Here is a 22,358-nt window from a genome sequence, read left to right as displayed (position 1 = left end):
CCTGGTTGAGGAACTAAGATCCAGCAAGCCCTGTGGTGTGGCCAAAAAAACAAACAAACAAACATAAAAACCCCCAAACCAAAACCAAAACAAACAACAAAAAATAGGTGGTTGGCCAGATTTGGTCTGTGGGCCATTGTTGGCCAAACCCTAGTCTAGAACGTTCCTTCTGTCTCCAAAACCCAATGATTCTGTACCTTACTGGTGATGTGCGTTTTGTGGTCTGCTGTCCGACGGAGTTGAGCGCTGTCCAGTAGTGGGACATGCACAGGGTCAATGGCTGTGGTTTGCCCTGTTAGTACATCCACTTTGAGTCTTTCCCAAGTTCAGTGTGTCCTGACATCTTGTGACCTTTATGAGCTGGGGGAAGTGACACCCTGAATACCTCAGTGCTCTATAAGGCCCCAAAGTCTTTGATCCAAGAAATCAGCTTGAAAAATGCAGCCATCAAATGTTCTCATCCTCCTCTGGCTGCATCAAAAAACAAAATTTCCACACCTGTTTCAATTTCTCCCAAAGGTCCTGTGAACACATGGGCACAGGGAAAATGCACCTTCTCCCTCGTGTCCTCCTTGGCACTGCGTGGGCCTCCCTCCTTCCCTTTGACTTGACTATGTAGTGATGTTGTGCTCTCTCTCTTTCTTTTCCTCCTTTGATGCAGCATTAGCCCGCGTGTGCGTGCCCTCAGCTGCTCCCTGAATTCACACATCCCTGACCAGGAGGGGTTCAGTCTTGCCAGCTCTTGAGGACTTGCTTAATAGCTGAAACTTTGGAGTTTTTCTTTTCTTTTCTTTTTGCCACAAATATCAGAAAGGCCACCCTTTAAAGTAAAACAGGCAAGAAGCTTTGACCTAGCATGTGTCCAGCATGGAACCTTGGAAGGCAGCTTCTGACATCCAAGGCCCCCATGGGTTAGTTTACATTTTAGCCCCGAATAAACAATCTTCCCTCCAGTTCCCTGCTTCAGGCAGCCTGTGGGAGGATTTGCAGGGCAATAGGCTTCAAAGAAGAGACAGGGTAACAAGACCCTCAACTTTTTCCTATCTTTCTGTTTGCTGGCTGCTGTCTGCCGTTAGGACCTCCTAGTTTTCTCTGCCTGTTTTCCCATTTTCGCCTTTTCAGTTCTTTAACACCTGCTTAAGCAATTCTTCCTATTAATTTCTCCGCCAAAACAGTGAGGTTTGTCTTTTCCTGATTGGACCCTGACTGATCAGCCACAAAATAAATGAAAAAGTCCGTGGTTGAAGGATGAGAATATGCAGTAAAAACATCACTTGAGAAAAATCACAACTGGGTTTACAGTAGCAACTGGGGTGGTGTCCTAAATCTGATGGCTGATGTCCTTATAAGAAGAGGAGAAGACACACACACAGAGCAGAAGACCAAGTGAGACAGAGACAGCGGTTGGAGTGATGTGATCACAAGCCAAGGAGCCACCAGAAGCTGCAAAAGGTGGGAAGGGTCCTCCCCCAGAGCCCCAGAGGGAGCAAGGCCCTGCTGACACCCAGACTTTGGACTCTGGCCTCTAGAACCATGAGAGGATACCTTTCTGTTGTTTCAAGCCACCAATTTTGTGGTCATCGTTTATGGCAGCCACAGGAAATTAATATGATCGCCCACTGAATTCTCACAGAAAAGCTATGTTTAAAAAGCAGTTAGGGGCTTCCCTGGTGGCGCAGTGGTTGAGAATCTGCCTGCTAATGCAGGGGACACGGGTTCGAGCCCTGGTCTGGGAAGATCCCACATGCCGCGGAGCAACTAGGCCCGTGAGCCACAACTACTGAGCCTGCGCGTCTGGAGCCTGTGCTCCGCAACAAGAGAGGCCACGATAGTGAGAGAGGCCCGCGCACCGCGATGAAGAGTGGCCCCCACTTGCCGCAACTAGAGAAAGCCCTCGCACAGAAACGAAGACCCAACACAGTCAAAAATAAATAAAAAAAAAAAAAAAAAAAAAAAAGCAGTTAGGAAACCTGGGTTCTTTTCTATGGATCTCCTGGGTTTTCTGCAAAGAAGCCACATTCTCCATTCCTCATGCTACCTTAAGGTCTTTCATTGCCAAGTTAGCCCAGAGCCCCCTCCTCGTCCTGGGGGAAGACTTCCTGCCCCCGGGGCTGAGTCCAGCCCCCATCCTCCCTCCTCACACTCCCTCCCACTGCACTGGATCACTGTAGTCTGAGAGGAGCCTGCTTCTGGAGACTGTCTGGTGTGAGAGGGACAACACCCAGTTGGGGGGGCGGGGCTGCCCTGGTGGCGCAGTGGTTAAGAGTCCACCTGCCAATGCAGGGGACACGGGTTCGAGCCCTGGTCCAGGAAGATCCCACATGCCATGGAGCAACTAAGCCCGTGAGCCACAGCTACTGAGCCCACATGCCACAGCTACTGAGCCCACGTGCCACAACTACTGAGCCCGCGTGCCGCAACTACTGAAGCCCGCGCACCTGGAGCCCGTGCTCCGCAACAAGAGAAGCCACTGCAATGAGAAGCCCTTGCACCGCAACGAAGAGTAGCCCCCGCTCGCCGCAACTAGAAAAAGCCTGCACACAGCAATGAAGACCCAATGCAGCCAAAAATAAATAAATGAAATAAATAAATTTAAAAAAAAAACCCATGGGGGGGCCCTAGACAAGCGACCACTTCCCCCATTCCTCCTCCCTGTGACAATATCTGAACGGGGTCACTTAGGTTACTGTCACCCCAAATTTGCTGAGCCTCTTCGGTGAGAGCATGAGTGGTCACAGGCCTGGAATGGAAAGGGGCTGAGGTCTGGGTGAGAGATGGTTTCCCAAAGGCTGGAAAGGATGATGAAGAGATTTCTAGAAAGGGGGTTGGGGGTGAACAGGTTCCAGCACAAAGGAAAGGAGAAGGGGTCCTAGCAACTTCCTGAGGACTCTGAGCCCACAGGGCCCCTGCTCGGAGGAGGTGCCTCCCAAGGCCCTTCCAGAGGCCTGCTTCTCTCTCTCCCTCCTGTTTTGTAATGATGACCGTGGTGGGCTCTGTCCTGCTGAACTTGATGAGTGAGTAGAAGTTTAGCCTCCAGAGAATATCTGAAGCCCCCCCGGAGAACCTCACCGGCCCCAAGCAGGCACCCATCTGGCTCCAGGTTCTCAGGGCTCCACGTGCATTGGAAATTCTCAACCTGACCACCAGGGGGCAGCCACACCCAGGGCGCCTTCCTCCGCCCGTGGAGACTGGCAGACAAAACCCCCTATTTCTGGAAATATCTAAGACACCTGGCTTTATTGACCTTAAGTGGACACACCGAGGAAACTGAGGGGCCAATTGCTCTAAGTCCCTGACTCCTTTTTGTATCTGTATTTAGATTTGTTTGTGTATCCAATGAATCAGTTAAAGAATTTACCACCCCTTCTCAATCCATCCTTAGCTTTCTGTACATTTCTTTTGTCCTCAAGCTCTCATAGCCTTTGGCTATCTCCCTTAATCTGATTTAGTATTTACTTCTCATTTTTTTTTAGTATTTATGTGCCCATAGAGAAGCCATCTACTGATGTGGATTTAAGATCGGGCATCCTCTGGAGCGAGTCACACGCATTAACACACAAGTCACACACAGGCTTGTCTGGAGAGTCAGAGATTGTGGAATCCATAACAGTTTTCTCTGCCTGTCAGCTTATTTCTAATTCTTGTTATGGCTACTATCGAATTACCATAGTATCCTGAGGGAAAACTGAAGTTCAGAGCCAGGGCAAAGACAATATTTCAAGCCATATTATCAGAATTTGCAATTGGCTTCTTTTTGGCTCAGTTTGCCTTTTTTTTTAAATGGCCCCGCTCAGATGCTGGACTACCTTCTGTCTCTCTAAGCAGACCTCCAGGTATACGGTACAGACGGTATTAGGATACTTTTTTTTTCAGGCAACGCTTTATGGGGCCCCTGCTGCAGCAAGGGGGAGCGAGAACAAACAATAGGTTCCCTTGCTTGCTTGCTCGCTGAGGGGGGGCGAGCTTGTTCCATATATGGGATGAGAATAAGGGTGTGTCCAGGGGTCGGGGCAGAGTGGTGGCTTAGGTGCTTTGCCCACCCCTGAGATGGTGTTGCAGGCAGGAGGCATGCACAGTGCCCTGGACCCCCTGCTTGTGGGCTCTTCAAAATTGACAGTTGAGTTTTTTGGTCTCTTTGTATCTTTTGTCCAGAATTTGCCCTAACTGTGCATGCATGCAGTTATACTCAGCCCATACAGTTTCTTCGTATTTTGTTGCCTGAGGAGAGGTGTGTCCAGGTGCAAGTACAAGACCCTGCAGCAAAGGGTCCCAGGTCCCAGCCTGTCTCATTCCCCCCTGAGAGACCCTACACCCTTATTCTTAAGGGGTAAGGGGCCGAAGGTCTCTTCTTCTGAAACTTCTTCCTGCTGGATGGGGGCCACAGACCCTAGCCTATCCTAGAGGTATAGAAATCCCTCACTGACTGTTCCAAGGACCTGTAGGGATTTGGGCCACTCTCCTCTGGAATTGGCTGAATTCCTTGAGCCATCATGAGCCTTACTTCAAACTGTTGGAGCCTAAAAGACACAAACTAAACCAAAAGGTTAAACAAACAAGGGCTAAAAAGGAGAACAACAATAGCCATTAAAGGGCCTAGAAAGGGAGGGAACCAGGAGGATCCTTTTGGAGAGTAAATTGTCTGATATTACTAAATGATATCCCATAAAGAATGATCAAGTCGAGTTAGTGTGCATAAAAGAATAAAATCAGAGCCCCGTCATTCCTTCCCCACCTCACAGACCCCCAGGAGCCCCTGGCTTGTCAGCGAGGGCAGAAGTTAGGGAAGCACACCTCCTGCTGGCTTTCTCCTTCAGGCAAGCCATGACCTTGGGTGTGTCCTTGAACCTCGCTGAGCCTCAGTTTTCTCAGCAGTTAAGTGACAGCCATGGTCTAGTTAAACCTCAGGGAGCTTGCTCTCCAAGGCCAACTGTCTGGTGAATTGCACGTGGGGCATATCTAATCTGGAGCCATTCGCCTAGCCAGGCTGCTTGCCCCCAGGAGAGGTGAGGTGCCATGCCATTCTTCGTATTGGCTAGTGTACCCCAGTCCACGGTCAGCCCTCAGTCTTGTAGACAAGCCTGGTTTGTCTGCTCGTAGAGTGGATCCACCTCTCCAGGGCGGACTCCACAACTGGATTCAAGAATCTGCAGAGCAAAATTGGAGCTGTAATGCCCTCTTCTATACGGACAGAGGGTGAGGGGCCTGGCATCTGAATGGGAGGTGCCAGGTAAAGACAGCCCGATGCAGCATCCTATCAGAGGGCTGGGATCTGAGGGTCCACTGGCCAGACCCACACCTCGGGGGTTGCTGTCACTGATTCCGCCTGCCTCTGCCACCATGGCAGGCAGTCCTTCAGATGCAGGTTCCCCTCCCTGACTCTGGTTTCTATCAAGTGTGGCCTGGGGCTGGCCCAGAGCTATTCTTTCTCCTTAAAGCAGAGGTTGTAAATCAGTGGTCTTTGAGCAGAATTCAGTTCAAGGTCATAGCTTGTTTGGCCCACACATTTAAAAAGATAAAATTGAATTAGTTGCCCACATTCAAAAATCAGGAGATTTCAAATAAATATCCAGATTTCCAACTTCTCGTAAAAACTCACAAGTCCATCAAGAGTCTGCCCAAGCTGCTGGCTGGCTGAGCACGTCTGGGATTCAGCACCAGTGGCGGCCTCCCACCCCCTTAGCAGGAGGCTTGGGTGATAGGGGAGGGGGCGCTCGGCAGTCTGCCTGCAGCTCCACCTGGGGCTTTGCTCCCTTGCTTTCTACTTGTAGGATCAGGGGTGTCTAAGGCAGAGTTTATCCATGGGCAATCATACTTCCTTATTCCGGAGCCCCCCCAAGAACCCACATCCACTTTCTAAAAGGATCATAGTGGTATTAACAAAACACACACTACACATCATGATAAAAGACTCTAATTTTTTTAAAAGATGTTTTAAATACCTCAAAAGGCGTGTTGTCCTATTCAATGAACACATAAAATATTGCGCACAGAGCACTGAGATTCTAGTTTGAAAGGGCTTAGAACAGTGCCTGGCTCAAAGCAAGCATTCTACGAATGCTCACCCAAAATTTTAAATATGGTAACAAGCATTTGAACATGTGTGGCTTATAAGAGGTTTGAGGGGTGTGGGGAAGTGAGCTGAATGCCTGGTCCTTCAAGGACGGGGAGGACTAAAGCTCATGGGATCTCCCTCTGCCTTAAAAGGGGCAGGAATCTCAGGCGGAAAGTGAACCGGTGATAAAGAACTAGTCTGTGTGCCTGGAACACCCAAGTCTGCCTGCCGCTGTGAATCACGCTGTGGACCACGTGCGCTCTGGGTCCCTCTCCAAACTCTCGCGCCCAGCCTGCTTTCCTTCGCTAGGGGCCAACTGTGTCTGTCACAGCAGGGAAGTCACACGCGGCCAGGAGATGCCAGCAGTCATAGGTGGGCTTCCAGGGGCCCAAGAACCCCCGAGATTGTGGGTAAAATGTGTCTGTGTGCAATTTGGGGGGAATCATAGCTTTCATTAGATTTTCAAAGGACTCTGACGCAAATAACCACTGGTCTCGAGGACTGTAGTAACTCTGCCAGGCTTCTGCCCAAGAGATGTCCCATTGGGAGCCCTGCCCCCAACCCCACAAAGGAATCGCTGTCTATTACATGAAGCAAGGACTGGGCCCCATTCGTCTATTGGAGGATGGCCAGCGATGCTTCCGTGTTGCTTCTAATTTATATTATGTGCAGGTTTCTAACAAGTATGCTTTATTTAAGTATTCCACCCTCTTAAGCAATGCCTAGGCAGGCGAGCGTCCAGGATGGCACAGGTGACCGAGGGCAGCCGGGGAAGAAGGCTGAGACCCAGGTCACACGTCCTCTGAGTCCCTCAGGCCAGGCCATGCTCACGAGGCTCCTTCCACTGCCGTGAGCAAGTCCCTGGTACCATCTGCCTCCACCCCTGAATCCCTTCCCCACCTCTCAGTTGGGAGGGAAGTTTCCAAGGGAATCTCTGTCTTGTGAGGAGAAGGGCCAGGAGGAAAGCACTGTCTCTGGCGGGGTGGTCAGGGGAGAGGCACTGCGTGAGCTTCCCATGGCTGCTGGAACGAACTAGCCCAGCCTGAGTGGCTTTGAGCAAGAGAAACCCCTTGTCTTACCGTTTTGGAGGCCAGAAGTCTGAAATCACGGGGTCTTGGGGCCCTGCTTCCTCTGAAAGCTGTCCGGGAGAATCCTTCCTTTCCTCTCCCAGCTTCCAGTGGTGGCCCTCAATCCTTGGTGGTCCTTGGTTTGCAGCTGCATCACTCCTATCTCTGCCCAAATTTCCCTCTTCTTATAAGGATGTCAGTCACATTGGATTAGGGCCCACCCCAATGACCTTACTTTCCTTGATCACATCTGCAAAGACCTTATTTCCAGATAAGGTCGCATTCACAAGTTAGGACTTGAAGGGCTAAGAGGATGTTTTGGGGGGGGTCACAATTCAACCACGACGGGCACGTTACCTCAAAAGGCCCTGCCACCTCAGTCCCGTGTGTTGCCCCTTGCCCACACCCACGCCTTCCCCTGAGCTCTTGAGGTGGTGGATGCAGCCCTCCCTCCTGCCATGAAAACTGAGTACCTTCCCCTTGGTACACATTCTGAAGCAGGATTTTTTTCCTTCTGCATCTCAACTGCGCTATGTGAGTAGGTAGTGTGTGTGTGTGTGTCCTTGTGTATCTGTGTGTGTTTCTCTGTGTGTTTCTGTGTGCATGTGTGTGCCTGTGGGTATGAGCATGTGTTTGGGGGGGGTGTGTGTGAAGGGTGGGCATGGGGGGGAATAGGAGACAGGAGAGGAAGGGGAGGATAAAGCCACCATGGTGAGGGTATGAGTGAAAAGGGCAGAGTAAGTCTTGTCCCGTAGCAAGTGGGGAAGTGTGCTTGCAACAAATATGGAAACATTATGCCTTTGGTCTCAGTCCCATAAGGAAGGCGTATTCGTTAAGATATTGATTCTGTTACTTTAACAAAAATGAAAATAACACTGGCCCAAGGAAGATCGGAGTTAGTTTCCCTTTCCTCTAAAGTCTGAGCTGGTGATTGACCAGACCCTGCCCCATGCCATGGCCCAGGGACCCAGACTCTTATTGCTCTGCCATCTGTGAATACACTGTCCTTTTCCAGAGTCAAAGCTGGCTCACCACCTCATCCGTGTCCCAGCCACGGGGAAGGGGGAAAGGGGAGTGGAGGACACATCCTTTCCTTTTCAAGGCTCACTGGGAAATTGCACTCATCATTCCCACTTCTACTGGCCATAACTTCATACACAGGACCTTGCTAGCTGCAAGGGAGTCAGGGAAATACAGCTCTTATTCTCAGAGGCCATGATCTCAGGGATGTTGCTGAAATTAACAAGGCAGGCACACATACTGGGGAATGGCTCACAGCCTATTATAGAAGGAAAGTGATTTTAGAAATATAGTGTTACTAACCCACCTTTCACCCCTTATGATAGAAAAAAAAAAAAAAGAATTATACTCATGCAATAAAGAATATAAGGAACATGTAATTGGAAAAATCAGATCATCAGGGAGGCTTTGTCCAATTCCGACCAGTCTCGGGGTCAGGATGACAGCTTCATCTCAGGAAGGTATGCATTGGGTCGTTCTACAGCCAGCTGGTTTTCAATGACATAACACGCCCTGCAGCTCTCCAGAATCCGGGCCTGGAAGTACGCCTTGTCCTGCTCCTGCCAGGTGTCAGACTCGATGTACACATTGTACGGGTCATGGGAGTGCTCCAGTTTCTTGGAGCGGATGTAACTTAGCATGATGCCCAGGGTGAAGAAACCAAAAAAGCCAAGCACCATGAGGATGTAGAGTGCTGCCAGCTTGCCGTCATCATGGCCCAGGGACCTGCGGGCCAGGTTGGATGTGTTGTTGCCCGGTTGAACTGTCCCCTGCCACAGCTTGGTCAGCAAGGGTGTCACAGCCGTGGCGTTAGACAGGATCATCCTGATAGTCAAGGTTTCACTGTGGGAGAGTAAACTTCCCAGGAAAACTTTCTAAAAGAAAAGTGCAACCTGAAATCAAAAAATATGTATTGGCCCAAACCCCCCGCCCCCCGCCACACACACCTCCCACACAATTTTTTAAAATCTCAGTAAGAGGGGTGCCCTACCAGAGTATGACGGAGGAGTACTCCGTCATGGTGTGTGCCACCTGGGATCTGCATAATGCCCTCTCTTGACTGATCAAATGATAAATTGATTTACTTTTATTTCTATTCACCACTGCCAGTCCCTACCTCCATAGGTGATCACCAGAACGAGTTCCCTTAATACACACATTGTGTCGTACGTGTGCCTTTTAATTTATATGCTATGGGCCAAATTGTGCTCTCCACCAAGTCATATGTTCAAGCCCTAACCCCTAATGCAGTTGAACCTGGAGGTAGGGTCTTTCAGAGGCAATTAAGTTAGATGAGGTCATAAAGGTAAGGTCCTAATCTGATAGGACGGTGGCCTTATAAGAAGAGGAAGACAGACCTTGGTCTGGGTTCCTGTCTGGCATTGGGACTTTTCAAAGCTTCTCAGGTGATCCTACTTTGCAGTCAAGATTGAGAACCACTGGGCTATGATGTGGGCCCTTAGGAAATTAACCAATCAGTCTTTTGTGCTGCAGAGTACCCGGAAGAATTATATAAGAAGAGAAATAATAACTTCATAGCATAATTTTCCAATCCTGTTTGTTTTTCAGATTTTCTTTTTCAGTCTTGCATGTCCCTGAGAAAATCTGAACAGGAGTTGCGGAAAGAAATTCTCAAGTCATCACCATGACCTCAGCTGTCCCTGTCCTAACTCACGTTGGCACCTCAAATTATGATAAGCCTGTCATAACTTTATGCTGGACCAGAAAAGCCAAGTTACTTAACTGCCTTTCAAATAACAACTCTGCATTTTTAACGAAAAATCTTTTGCTGACTTTACACTTGATTTATTGTATCGCTTTTGCTAAATGCCTTCTGTGCCCCCAAGGCCTGCATGCTGGGTCACATGGTGTTTTTGCGTAATGAGTCACAAAATGAGTTTGGCAACGTCCTCTAATAATCAGCATGGTGTAAACGACACAGAACCCAATCCACACAACAGCTGTGGGTTTATGTCCCATTCTCCAAGTTCACATCCATTATAATGCCAAAGCACTGCCCAGTGGCCACAGTTAAGACCGTTGGACTCAAATGGATTTGGAGACCAGCTGATCCAACAGTCTTAACTTCATAGAAAACTGGTTTCCACAGAGGTGAGCTGACTTGCCCAAGGTCACGTCTCTGATCAAAAATACATCTAAACTTTAATCTTTTAGCCATGGACTCACATTTTATTAGCATAGAAAAAGGAGTTCTCAGGACCTTGCAGAGAGAAGGCAGATCTGTATTTAAGCTCAAAGGAACCAAGGAGCCGGCTACTTGTATCAGGTAAAACTGAGTCTACCTAATTGGGAACTGGCTTCTGACCTACATATGCCATCAGAAGACCCCTCTGCCCCACCGGCTAGAACCACAGCTTTTTGTAGCTCGCACAGGGAATAGGGGGCTGGAGGAGGAAGAAGCAGCAGGAACCAGGGAGGTCCAGCTCCAAACACAACCAGTTTGATACTCAGCCTGTGCTAAACATTCTCAAACTGGCCTTATTGGGCCCAGAAAGAAGGAAGTGGGGAGGGGGTCTAGAAGTTTCTGCTTCTGCCTGGGTTTGAGCCTCTTCAGGAGGCATAGACACTGCCCCCAACGAAGGTTAGTGCAATTTTTTTCTGTCAAAGCTTAGTCCCAGAGCTGCTGGTCTACTGAAAATCACTCAGGATTCGGGACTGTGGGCAGCCGAGCTGAGCTGCAAAAGGACAGCAAGTGGGCCTCCAGCACCCCGGGCTCCTGCAAACGCTCCAACTGCACCCAGGGGAGAGGGGGAAGTAGGTGATGTCACGCTGTTCCCGGCACACACCGCCCCTTCTGCCTTTCTCCCAGGAGTTCCAGATCCGTCTCATATCAGCACCGATAACAGGCTTTTAGAACAGATTCCCTAGTACCGCACCTCTCATTCTTTCTTACGCATTTACTGAAAGGGCAAGGCTTTCATGGCTGACTCCAAGCTCTCTGCTGAGAGGGACAGATTCTGGGGGCAAGTCAGGGAACGAGGAATGTCAGGGATCCGAGTTCCAGCCCTGGCTCAGTCCTAGCTACTCCTCGCGGCTCCCAGACGGTACCGTAGCTTGCTTATCTAGGTGGGATGGGGATGACATTCCTGCCATTCTTGTCAGCATTTCCTCAAAAGAGCATCCAGTTTTGAAATCATCATTTTTTGTTTCAGGAAGCAGAATTAGGGTAGAAACAATTATGGATAAGCTTAATTTGGGGGAATATGATCTTACTGAGTCAAGAATTCTGTGAGCCAATTCTCCTTGGAAATAACTGTCAACTGCCTTCATCTTTATCGAAACACAATGTCCAAATTCTGGAGATATATTTACCTCCTAGCAGCAAAGAAGCAAAGAGGGGCCCAGACTCTTCCAGGCAGTCAGCTGGCTTTGTCTTGGGCTTCTCACCTTCCTCTCTCCTGGGAGAGGAATCACTAAGGTGGCCAAGGTCTCAAAAAGTCAGGATGAAACCTATATAGAGGCACCGCATTTGACTGTCCTCAAAGATCTGAAAAGGGCTTTCTGCCTCCTCCCTGCTGGATGTGCGGTGTGGTTCTTGAGTCTGGTCACAGGACTAAGAGCGTCCCAGACCTCTCTGTGGGTGACAGAGAGGAGCTCTGGGGTGTGAAGGGTGGAAATGTGAACCAGGGAGCTGATGAGAGGGACCCGGTCAAACTCAATATGGGAAAAAGGATGAGCATTTTGGCATGGAGAATGGATGGCAGCAGGATTCCCAGACTCTGGGAAGGGAGCTGAAGTCACATAGAAGGAAGAATCTCACCCTCAGCAAATTAAATGAATTTGGGGACCCCCAGTTTCCTCATCTGAAAACTGGGGATGATGGGACTGGGGAGGCATGAAACAAGCCCACAACTTTCCTATCTCTTGCTTTTGTTGCTCTCTCTGCAAGAGAGTCATGACCACCATGACTGCCTGCCAAAATTCTACTGGTCCTCCAAAAGCACACTATGCCAACCTGTGAAGCCCCTTCCAGAGGTCCCGTCCCCTGCTTTGAGCCCTCATAGTGCCCAGTCTGTACCGCTCAGATTCTAAGTTGTGTTGTAATCATTTGTAGGCTTGTCTATGCATTTCCAGGAGCTCAGGAAGATCAGAGACTGTATCGTTCACCTTGTCCTCACTCCAGCCCCCAGAATGAGTCCATATGGGTTTGCTGAATTAAATGGGCATGCAAAGTATTAAATTTAATACAACTACAATGTGAATGTGAGAGCAAATAATCAACAAAATAGAATACACTCTGGAAAGAGCTTGGTGTAACCAAAAGAAAACCTCTTTCAACGTAGTCTGTTTTGATATAATAAAATTTACATTATTTTTATGTATATTTATTTTATTAGCATTATTTATTTTGTATATTAAAATTTATATTTTTAATATAGTTACGTATAACTATATTAATAACTATATATATCTGCAACCCACCTTATTCCTAAAAAGGTTTAAAGCCATCAGTAAGTGTCAGTAATACAGCATAATTTTCACCCATCCTCCCCAATTCCCGTAACTCTTATCTTGCTCTCCTTTTTATCGATAGTACTTGATCACCTGAACCTAGTATAGTTTTTCTTATTTATTCTGTTCATTGTCTATTGTTTGTCTTCCCTATCAAAATGTAAGCTTTTGAGGGCAGGGATCTTTGCCTGTGTTGTTTCCATGTATCCCGAAGACTAGAACAGTGTCTGGCATGTGGCAGGAGCACAGGAAATACTCACAGATGCAGGCATGCATGCATGGATGCATGAGTGAGTGAATGTCCCACTCAACTACCGGAAAGCCCGAACCACGCAGAAACTGTCTCACCAGCTCTGCCTTCAGAGACTTAAGATGACAGGAGTGAATCCCTCTGATGTCTTCACAGGGTACTTTATTTTCAAAACAATCCACTTTGGAATAACCTGTCAAAAGCAAGACATACCTGAATATTCTGGAAACTGAGAATGCCTTCCTCAGAGCCATCCTCAGTTCATCTCTGTTGAGCAGCATGAAACAGAGCAGAGCGTGCAGAGGGGTTTCGCCCCCTGGTTAGGAACCCATAGATCAGAGTCAACAGTGCCTTCTGGCAATTCACTCATCACATGAATTAAAGCAACGGTGTGATCACAGCAAAGTTCCCCACCATGGTGACCGTAAGCGACACCTGTGGTTATTGACAAGGCCCTTCCTCAATGGAGCTGGAAGCTCCTTCTTAACCTAAAAGTGGACTCAAACAGTTCACATATAGCAGTCCGAAAAATCGAGGGTCGGGGGCAGGGAGCGGGGATGGGGTGGGGTGGATTAACATGTGATATACTCAGTACATATCACGTGACTGCTACTGGGTCCACTTTCTTCTAAAAGTTCCACATTTTCCCAAGTTACTACAATCAAGATCAGATACCAGTAACGTTTTGCGTGTCCCATGCCTTTTCCCTGGGGAGATGCCAAGGCCCAAGAAATATTTCTGGTCCAAAAAAAACCCACAAAAGATTCCCTTTGAGGCCGGGTGTGTTTGCAAATATTGCCCCATCTGGAGGTCTTTGAAACCAAGCGGGGGGCTGGGATCATGGGCGGTTTTAGTTTTCTTTGGATGCTTTTAAGTATTTTCCCAATTTTCTCCAGGAACGACTGTAATTTAATAATAATGGGAAAATGTTGTCGTTGTTTGGTGGTGAGACGATTTTCTAGGCATGCGTTCTAGAAGTGTAGAAGGCAGAGGGAAAGGAGGCGTGAGGCCGAGCCACCTTTCTGTCTCCCACTAAGGGGGTCGCGGCGCCTCCTGCCTGGGGGCGCCCGCTGTGGCCCGGGGGCTGAGAGTGGGTGCCTGGAGCCCGCTCAGGGTCGCCGGCCTGGGGCATCGCGCGCCGGGCGAGGAGCCGGGAGGCAGGAGCCCGTGACTTACCAGGTTCGGGGCGCGGAGAGAGCCGGGAGCGCAGCGGGGTCCACGGCAGCCAAGCGCAGGGCACCGACGGCCGCGCCCGCGCTCCGCGGGCAAGTGCGCGGCGGGGCGGGCGGGGCCTCCGGAGCCAGAGGGCGCCCCGCCCCGTCCCCGCGCGTCCCCGCCGAGCCCGCGGCCCCCGGGGCCCCCCGGATCCTCCGCACCCTGCGTCTCCAGCAAGCGCTCTGCACGCGGGGTAAGTGCAGAGCCGGCAGAGAGTCTGTAGAAGAACTGCCAGCCAGCCAGCCAGCCAGATATACCTTCCTGAGGAAGAAGCCGCAGTGGCCAAAAGAAGTCCGTCCCGGAGACCCCCACTGTCGGCCAAGCACTCGCCAAACACTCCTTCACACATCTCCAAACAAGAACTTCAAATAAGCTCAAAGCCCCAGCAGACTCCTTTCAGCTGCGTCCTGAACCCCAGCAGTGGCCATGCATCTATTCGGCAAGCATTTATTGAGCACCTACTGACAGGTGTCCCGTCCTGAGCTGGGGGTGCAGCTGTGGACCAGACAGACAGGTGTCCCAGTGCGCAGGTGTCGGTGGCTGGAGCCACCCACGCGTTGGCACCCCAGCTCCGAAGTTCCTGGGGCAGTGGGAACAGCCTTTCAGGCCGCCAGGAGCAAACTGAGCCTTGGCCCCAGGAACCTCCAGGCAAATTTCACAGCAGCTGCCTACCAGCTTGGAGGGGGTAGGGGAGTGGCGAGCGTGAGACGGGCAATTCCCAAACGACAGTCCTGTGAAAGCCCTGGGGAATAAGGTCTAGGCTTGCGGTCTGCAGGCAGGGAACAGAGAAATTAGATTCCTGACCTAGAGATAGAAGACATTTTCTCGGACCCCCCTAGTCTTCCTGGGCCAGTCACTTCCGCTTGAGCCTCCACCTGGGGGTTCTCTTGGGGAGGAGGCCACTGAAGGCTCTGGGAAGGGGTCCATTGGATGTGGCACTTTAGGACGCAGCCCAGCTAGCACAGGCAGAGCTGGCGCTCCCCTGCACCACGGGTGCTAGTCTAAACCCACACAGCCACTCTGGAAAGTTCTAAAATGTCCATAGCCTTGATGTGTACTTATACTGTGTGAAATCTATTCTATGGAGGGGATCTGAACTGTAGAAAAACTTTATGCATAGAAAAGTTCTTTGTAGTTTTACTTAAAATAACTAGAATCTAAATGTCTCAAAATAGAAAAGTGGTTACATTATGGTACGTATGATAGAATATTATTCTACATACTGGAATGTTTTATGTGGTCATTAAGATAATGTTTACAAATATTTGTAATGTTAAGTGAAAAATACAAAACCCTAAATTGTACATACAAGATGCTATGCATTATTTCAAAAGACTGTAAGAAAACACATCATGATGTTAATACTGTGTGCTAGTGATGGGCTTACATGGTATTTATTTTCTTATTTATACATTCTATGTTTTCCTTTCCTTTTTTTTTTTTTGCAATAACTATATTCTTTAATATTTAGGAAAAAATACATAAACTTTATCTGAAAATTCTCTGGATTCTACCCCCTCAAGGTCGTGCTGTATGTATTTAGTATCTTTTTGCTCACCTTTCCACAAAAGGACTCCACCAGGAAGGAAAAAATGGATCATTGAAGCAAAAATGTTTGTCCTGTAGAATTTATGTGCTACTCTTTCAGTAATAACCCATGGGCCGGGTAAACATGCATGGACAGCGTGCTCCAGACCAACTGCAGAGACCCGCCTGTCAGGGGATGGGGCGGTCGATGTCTGCCCACCTGTCTCCCAGTTACTGTGCAGACTGTGTGTTTGGAAGTGTCTTCAAAAAGGTAAAGTAGGGACTTCCCTGGTGGCGCAGTGGTTAAGAATCTGCCTGCCAAGGCAGGGGACACCGGTTCGAGCCCTGGTCCGGGAAGATCCCACAAGCCGTGGAGCACCTAAACCCGTGCGCCACAACTACTGAGCCTACGCTCTAGAGCCCACGAGCCACAACTACTGAGCCCGTGTGCCACAACTACTGAAGCCCACGCACCTAGAGCCCATGCTCTGCAACAAGAGAAGCCCCTGCTTACCGCAACTAGAGAAAGCCCACGCGCAGCAACGAAGACCCAACGCAGCCAAAAAAAAAAAGTAAAGTATTCTGTGAGTGGTGATTTTTTTTTGCGGCATGCGGGATCTTAGTTCCGCTACCGGGGATCAAACCCGTGCCCCCTGCAGTGGAAGCAAGCACAGAGTCTTAATGAGTGGTGATATTCTTATTTCTCTCCCTGGTTCTCTCCATCCCACGTGTGATGAATTATTTTATTGCAGTGATACCGTTGTTGTCATTCCCTATTCGTAATGATAAAACACAATTACGGATAAGAGACTGTATTCTGTTGCCTTTGGAGAACTTGAAATGGCTTCTTTTCTCTTCCTCTTCCTTTTCCTTTTACTATTTCATTCTCGCCTCTTCCCGTCATACAGGTGTGATTGGTCTTAAACAAACATAACAACAGAGCGACAAAGTCCTTGGGTCATTTCCCTTTTTTCTCTGGCTCCTCCACCTTCTGCATTCCTCTTGGTCCCCTCACTGGGAACTGTCCCTTGGGAGAGGGGATGGCAAATGTGGGCTCTGCTCCTCTTGGTGGGTTTATCGTCGTCTTCCATGAGCTCCCACCTCAATGCAGGTGACATCCAAAGCCAGAGCTCCAGCCGCTTCTCGTTCTTTCTTAGGAAAACCTCAAATCTCAACTCGCAGCTTGGAATTCCTGCTCATGTTCCTAACCCTTTCCACATGCTGCCAGAGAAGTAAAGGCCCCGTCACCAGAGGACTGTCTTCATTGTAACCCACCCAGGATGCACATACGGAGCCCAGGATCATGCCGATAGCTCTTTGCCGTTTTCTCTGGCTGCTGTTCCATTGGCATCCAGATGCCCCTGTGTTAGCCTGGGGAACATTCCTTTCCCTTAGGACCCCTTCCTTCTTTTTTTTTGACCCTTACTGCACAGCTTCTAGTATCCTCGAGGGCAGCTCTCACCTGTCAGTGAGAAACACCTGGAAAGCCAGCAACTTTTCTTGAGCAGCCACAGCATAACCTGGGTGCCGTAGTACGCGAAAATTGCAATACTTCCTCCTCACGAGAAAGACAAGGAGGAGGAAGGTCACTGAAGTCCCCATCCTGCCCCCAGTGACGGGTGAGGAGGTACACAATGATGGAAGAGAGCCCGGCCCTGCTGCCTGGGGCGTGGCCCCCCCAGTGCCGCCCCAGCTCCATCACCATCCCACGCAGATGGCTGGACGTGTTTGCGTCTTCTCTACTGGCCACTCAATGCTCGCATCTTTTCTGTCCCCCTTCCTTAGCCAACATCTCCCGCCTGATTCACTTGGTCACAGGAGGCCAGCCAGCTTCAGTTTCCTCCCAGGACTCCTCTTTAGGTGGGAGTCCTGCACACAAGATGCATCCTTCCCAAACACGGCATTCTCCTGGCATTCTCCTAAAACCCTCTTGAGGGCCGATCCTGTTCCAGAAAGAAACCACTCCCAGCCTGCTTGGGGCCCTACAGGCCATTCGAGCTCCCCAACCTCACTTCCCAGTGCTCTGCTCCTCTGAGCTCCCGGGCCAGTGAACGAGGCACCTCCATCCTCTGTGCACTGCCCATCTTTTCTCCCTGCTCCAGGCCCTTGTTCGTGGGGTCGGCCCTCTGCTTCCAGCTTAACAGACCAGAGGTTGATGATCGTCCTCCAGCTGGAGCTCAGGACTTTTTCAAATCCCAGATCTTCAGCAAAGGTCTAAGACTAGGGAATGCTAGTCTTAGACTAGCTGCACCGCACGGCATGTGGGATCTTAGCTCCCTGACCAGAGATCAAACCCATGCCCCCTGCAGTGGAAGTGCGGAGTCTTAACCACTGGACTGCCAGAGAAGTCCCTGTTTGCTTTAATTTTGAATTGGTTTTTTAGATTTAAAAAATTGAGAGCTCTTATACTAAATACCTAGACTTTGGCTTCTCTCATAAAACCCAGTGGATTTAGAAACTTATGCCCATATTTGGCATAAGAAAAAGCGGCAGGAGCTGAGGGCACCAGCCCCTTTCCAGAAAAATGCAAACTCCAAGCTCTCCCTGACAAGGACACTCAGCAGGCCCCGCTTATGGAATGTCCTGCCTGGTTTGTAGGTATTGAGTTTGTCACTTTTATTCTAGGCCCTTCCCTTCCAGGAAAAAGTTCCTGCAATGCCCTTTCTCTGGCTGTTCCTTCACTTTGCACACCTGGGCACTCACTTCCTCATTGACTTGTTTTGGCCTTGCTCAGATGTCGTGTTGCACGTGCTTTTTGGCTGTTTCAGGTGTGTATGTTCTGTTTGTCCTTTTAGAGCAGTGGTTCTGGATTTTTCAGGATTCCTTTGGGAATCTGAGAAAAGCTATGGCTCTCCCCAACCCTTACCCCAAATGCACACGTGTGCAACATTTTAGCTACAATTCCGCAGACTTATGGACCCCTGATGTGCTAGATGATTCTTGGCTACTGTGTTAGGAACTGCTGATTTAGGGCAAGGACTGTCTTTCCCATAAAACAAATTCAACTCTATGGCATCAATTCTACGGGTCTCTACAGTGCACGATGCCACTGAGTGTTGCCTGGTGGGTGGACGGCAAGACTGTCCATTAAAATAGTCACTTAAGCTGCCTCTGCCCAGGTCTCGGGGGCACTTGCACTAATTTTTGTCACCCTCCAGTCATTCAAAGAAGACGACGTAGCTGGCTACAGATCCATGGATTCAGGCATCCCAGCTGCCCTTGCATTTGACAAATAACCACAGCCTTCACCTTGTTATGAAAAGAGCACAAATCCAATTAAGAAAGCTTTTCCAAAAGAAATAACAGTGTTGATTTCTGCCCCCGCCCCCCACCTCTCTCCACCCCTTTATGTCCTGGAATAATGCTGTGCTGATAGGAACATGGATAAATTAATTACTGCCTGGAATGTTATTTATGGCTAAGAAAGAACACTAAATCTACACATACAGTGTTTAACATTTGAATACAAGCATAGTCCTTATGTTTTAAAAAAAACCCTCAATCCGTCCAGTTTACACTGACATATGTCTAATCCTTTTAAATGCTGTGGATTTAAAAATCACGGAGGTAACAATATGCAGGCTGTTCTACTCAGCCAAAGAACAAGGAGACGCAGGAGTGAGATTAGCATCTATTCAGTTCTTTGCATGTCTGAGATTATTTCAGTGTACCTCCAATTCCTGATAACACAGAAGCACTCTTGTGGCCAAAGTGCCTGAAATGGAAATGCATTGGCAAGCCTGAATTTAAAACCAGCACAGGCAGCCTTTCTGGGAATGTGTGTGAAGGTCACTTTTTTTTAGAAACTGACTGTCCACAGCCATTGTCATGGTCTCTGTGTTATTTCAACCAGGACCTCAGACTGAAAGTCTGGATTCATGTGGGTTTCTGCAGGTCCTCCACGGGGATTGAAGGAAAAAGTGAAGAAATCAGGGGTGGTGTCTGGCATGACTCAAAAGGGGATGAGAGGAAAAATATTCGAAGGAAATCTTTAGAAAAGCAAATTCCAAAATATTGGGTTGGCCAAAAAGTTCGTTTTTAAGTGCAAAATTTGTAAACAGTGAAAAGATTTGATAACAGTCTTTTGTTTGTTAATTTTTAAAATTGTCATTTATTTTATTTAAAAATTTTTTATTGAAGTAAAGTTGATTTATAATATCATGTTAGTTTCAGGTGTACAGCACACTTATTCAGTTATATTTATATATTCTTTTCAGATTCTTTTCCTTATAGGTTATTACAAAATACTGAGTATAGTCCCCTGTGCTAGACAGTAGGTCCTTGTTGGTTGATAACAATCTTTATTTTCAAACTGAATCCTTATTCTAAGTAGTGTCCTAGTTTAAACTCGGATCCCTTTCCTTACAATTTTTCCCAATAAATAAATCTTTTCCGTGGATGACTAGTCAGTTCAATTCAGTATTTATTGAGTTCCTCTATGGGTAGGTTGTAGAGCACCCAATCAAATATATGTTCAAATTCACCCATCTTGCAGATTAGAGCTAAAATATCCTTTCTCTTGCTAACCTCCCCCATGTTCCCACAAACACACCCAAAGACTTTCTGGAAGAAGTGATCTTCTCTCTCTGGCAGAAGTGATCTTCTCTCTCTGCTGGGGACCGCTGTGCAGGTTCCAACAGCACCAGGGTGTCACCTATGACTACGCCCTCCACCCCCAACAGTGATCTCAGGACTTCTTTTCATTTCTGAAGCCCCTACCAAAGGCCAGTCTGTATTGACTTTTACCAGGAATCTCACAAGAGTTTCTGGGCTGATCTCCTGGCCCAGTCCAACCCTCTTCATCCATCCTTGCATGGTCCACTTCACCACTCTTCATTTTCTGCCTCACATGTCAGTAATCAATGACCATGTCGGCTGTCCTCCAGCAGTAAGCTCTACCAAGGGACAGGCTCTACCAAGGGACTTGCTTTTCAGTCATCTACTACGACCAGCAAGGAGCTTGGCATGTGGAAAGAGATTCCTAGATATTTCTTGAGTGGAAAACTAGTTGCTCATCTATGTGTGATTTGACGGACGCCCCTTTCCGGACCAGTCATGGACCAGACCATACCACCTGGTGGTGTCTGAGCACGACAGAGCCTCAATGAACATTTGCTGAATTGAACTGAATTGAATTGAATTTTGGAGCATGGAAATTTGTACAAGGAAGGTAAATGGGAGGAATAAGTGGGAATGACACTATCTAAATTAAAATCCAGGGCCGTGACAGCAGATCAGACATTTTCTCCTCTGATACTATTCTTGAAGTTACAAAATGCTCAAGGTATCAAAAGCATTGAAAAATTGGTCAAGGGAATTGTCTTTAATGAATGTCATGATCGTTCAGTGTTCTATTTCTCTTGGCAGCAAGAATGAGTAAAAAGTAAAATTGGGATGGGCTCTGGGGGAACAGGCTCTGCAGGTAACCAGCTATTCCCTAAACCTGAACTAAAGCACTTGAACTCTCTGTTCTTGTTTTGCTCATTTGTCACTCGGGGTGATAGGAATACCTGCTCTATCTGACTCATTGCATTGGCATCATGAAGTAAAATAGTTTCTTTAAATCCCTGTGAGACAAGGCAGCAAATTGAAAATAAGAAAGATAGGGAAGAGTGTTTTGAACAAGGCAGCTCAATGAGTTCTTGCTTTGATCCATCCTTTAGCCTGAACACAAAGCCATGACAGATAAGGTATAAAAATAGAAAGCTAAAAAGAGATATCTGGCTCAACAGAGGCAGAAGAAAACGCCTGGAAGCCTCTGACCCAGGGGGCTCTTTGTCTAAAATCAGCAGGGAGTTTGGCTCCTATGGGATAAACCCAAGACACAAACACCCAAGATGGCAGACAGGAACTAAGTACATTGCTTAAGTCAAGAACTGGGGTGGGAGCCCCATGGCTTTCCATTGCCTGGAGACCAATATTTTAGAAGAATGAGAGTCTAGGAATGTGGGGCTGGAGACCCAAGCCCCAGCCAAAAACTGAGCCTAGTCACATGCTGGCCTCATGATGGCATGGATGTCCCCACAATCACTATGGGACAGAAACCCCAAATTGCCTTTATAAAATCTGGTCCAGGATGAAGTCACAGAGTCCAGGTGAAAGCTATCACAAAATGATCATCAGGGAAAAGCTCATTGGGTGGGGTGGAGGCAGGTGAGCAGAAAAATGAAAAGAATAAAAACAAAAACCCACTCAAAATGAGCCTAAAAATCAAAACTCTAAAACATGTGAAGAAATATAATATGAAGGACAGTCAAAAATCCTTGACTCATTTTATGAAGCTGGAACACTCATACCAAACCGGATAAAAAAGGACAAAAAAGGAAAATCACAAGCCAATATCACTTCTGAAAATAGATGCAGAAATGCTAGATACAGTATTAGCAAACTGAATCCAGCAATTCTAAAATAAGCACTATATCACAATAGAGATAGGTTTATCCAGGAATGCCAGGTTGGTTTAACACAGGATAATATGAGAAAATCAGCAGGTGTAATTAACATGTTAGTAGTATTCATATTAATATTATGATGTGATGGTTAATTTTATGTGTCAACTTGACTGGGCCACATGGTGTACAGATAATTGTTCAAACACTATTCTGGGTGTTTCTGTGAGGGTGTTTTGGGATGAGATTAACATTTAAATCTTTAGACTGAATAAAACAGATTGCCCTTCCCAAAGGTGGGTGGGCTTTACCCAATCAGTTGAAGACCTGAATAGAACAAAAGACTGACTCTCCCGTAAGTAAGA

At 48.0% G+C, this 22,358-nt stretch overlaps 1 protein-coding gene across 1 annotated transcript; it reads right to left on the bottom strand.

Moving 5' to 3' along the window:
• Window positions 1–8,513: 8,513 nt before the first annotated feature.
• Window positions 8,514–14,112, bottom strand: KCNE1 (potassium voltage-gated channel subfamily E regulatory subunit 1). Its single transcript, XM_061192880.1, has 3 exons — window positions 14,039–14,112; window positions 12,961–13,055; window positions 8,514–9,014 (listed from the first exon to the last, which is right to left on the bottom strand). The coding sequence occupies exon 3, from the start codon at window positions 8,961–8,963 to the stop codon at window positions 8,574–8,576; it is 390 nt and encodes a 129-aa protein (XP_061048863.1). The 5' UTR covers window positions 8,964–9,014; window positions 12,961–13,055; window positions 14,039–14,112; the 3' UTR covers window positions 8,514–8,573.
• Window positions 14,113–22,358: the final 8,246 nt, after the last annotated feature.

This window comes from Eubalaena glacialis, chromosome 6 (assembly GCF_028564815.1).
Source record: "Eubalaena glacialis isolate mEubGla1 chromosome 6, mEubGla1.1.hap2.+ XY, whole genome shotgun sequence".
Lineage (NCBI taxonomy): Eukaryota > Metazoa > Chordata > Mammalia > Artiodactyla > Balaenidae > Eubalaena > Eubalaena glacialis.
Note: the sequence above shows the minus strand (reverse complement) of the source record. Positions and strands in the feature narration are given on the sequence as shown.

Excerpts from the sequence above, each read along its gene's own strand:
- KCNE1 (XM_061192880.1), bottom strand. The coding sequence starts at position 8,963 with ATGATCCTGTCTAACGCCACGGCTGTGACACCCTTGCTGACCAAGCTG.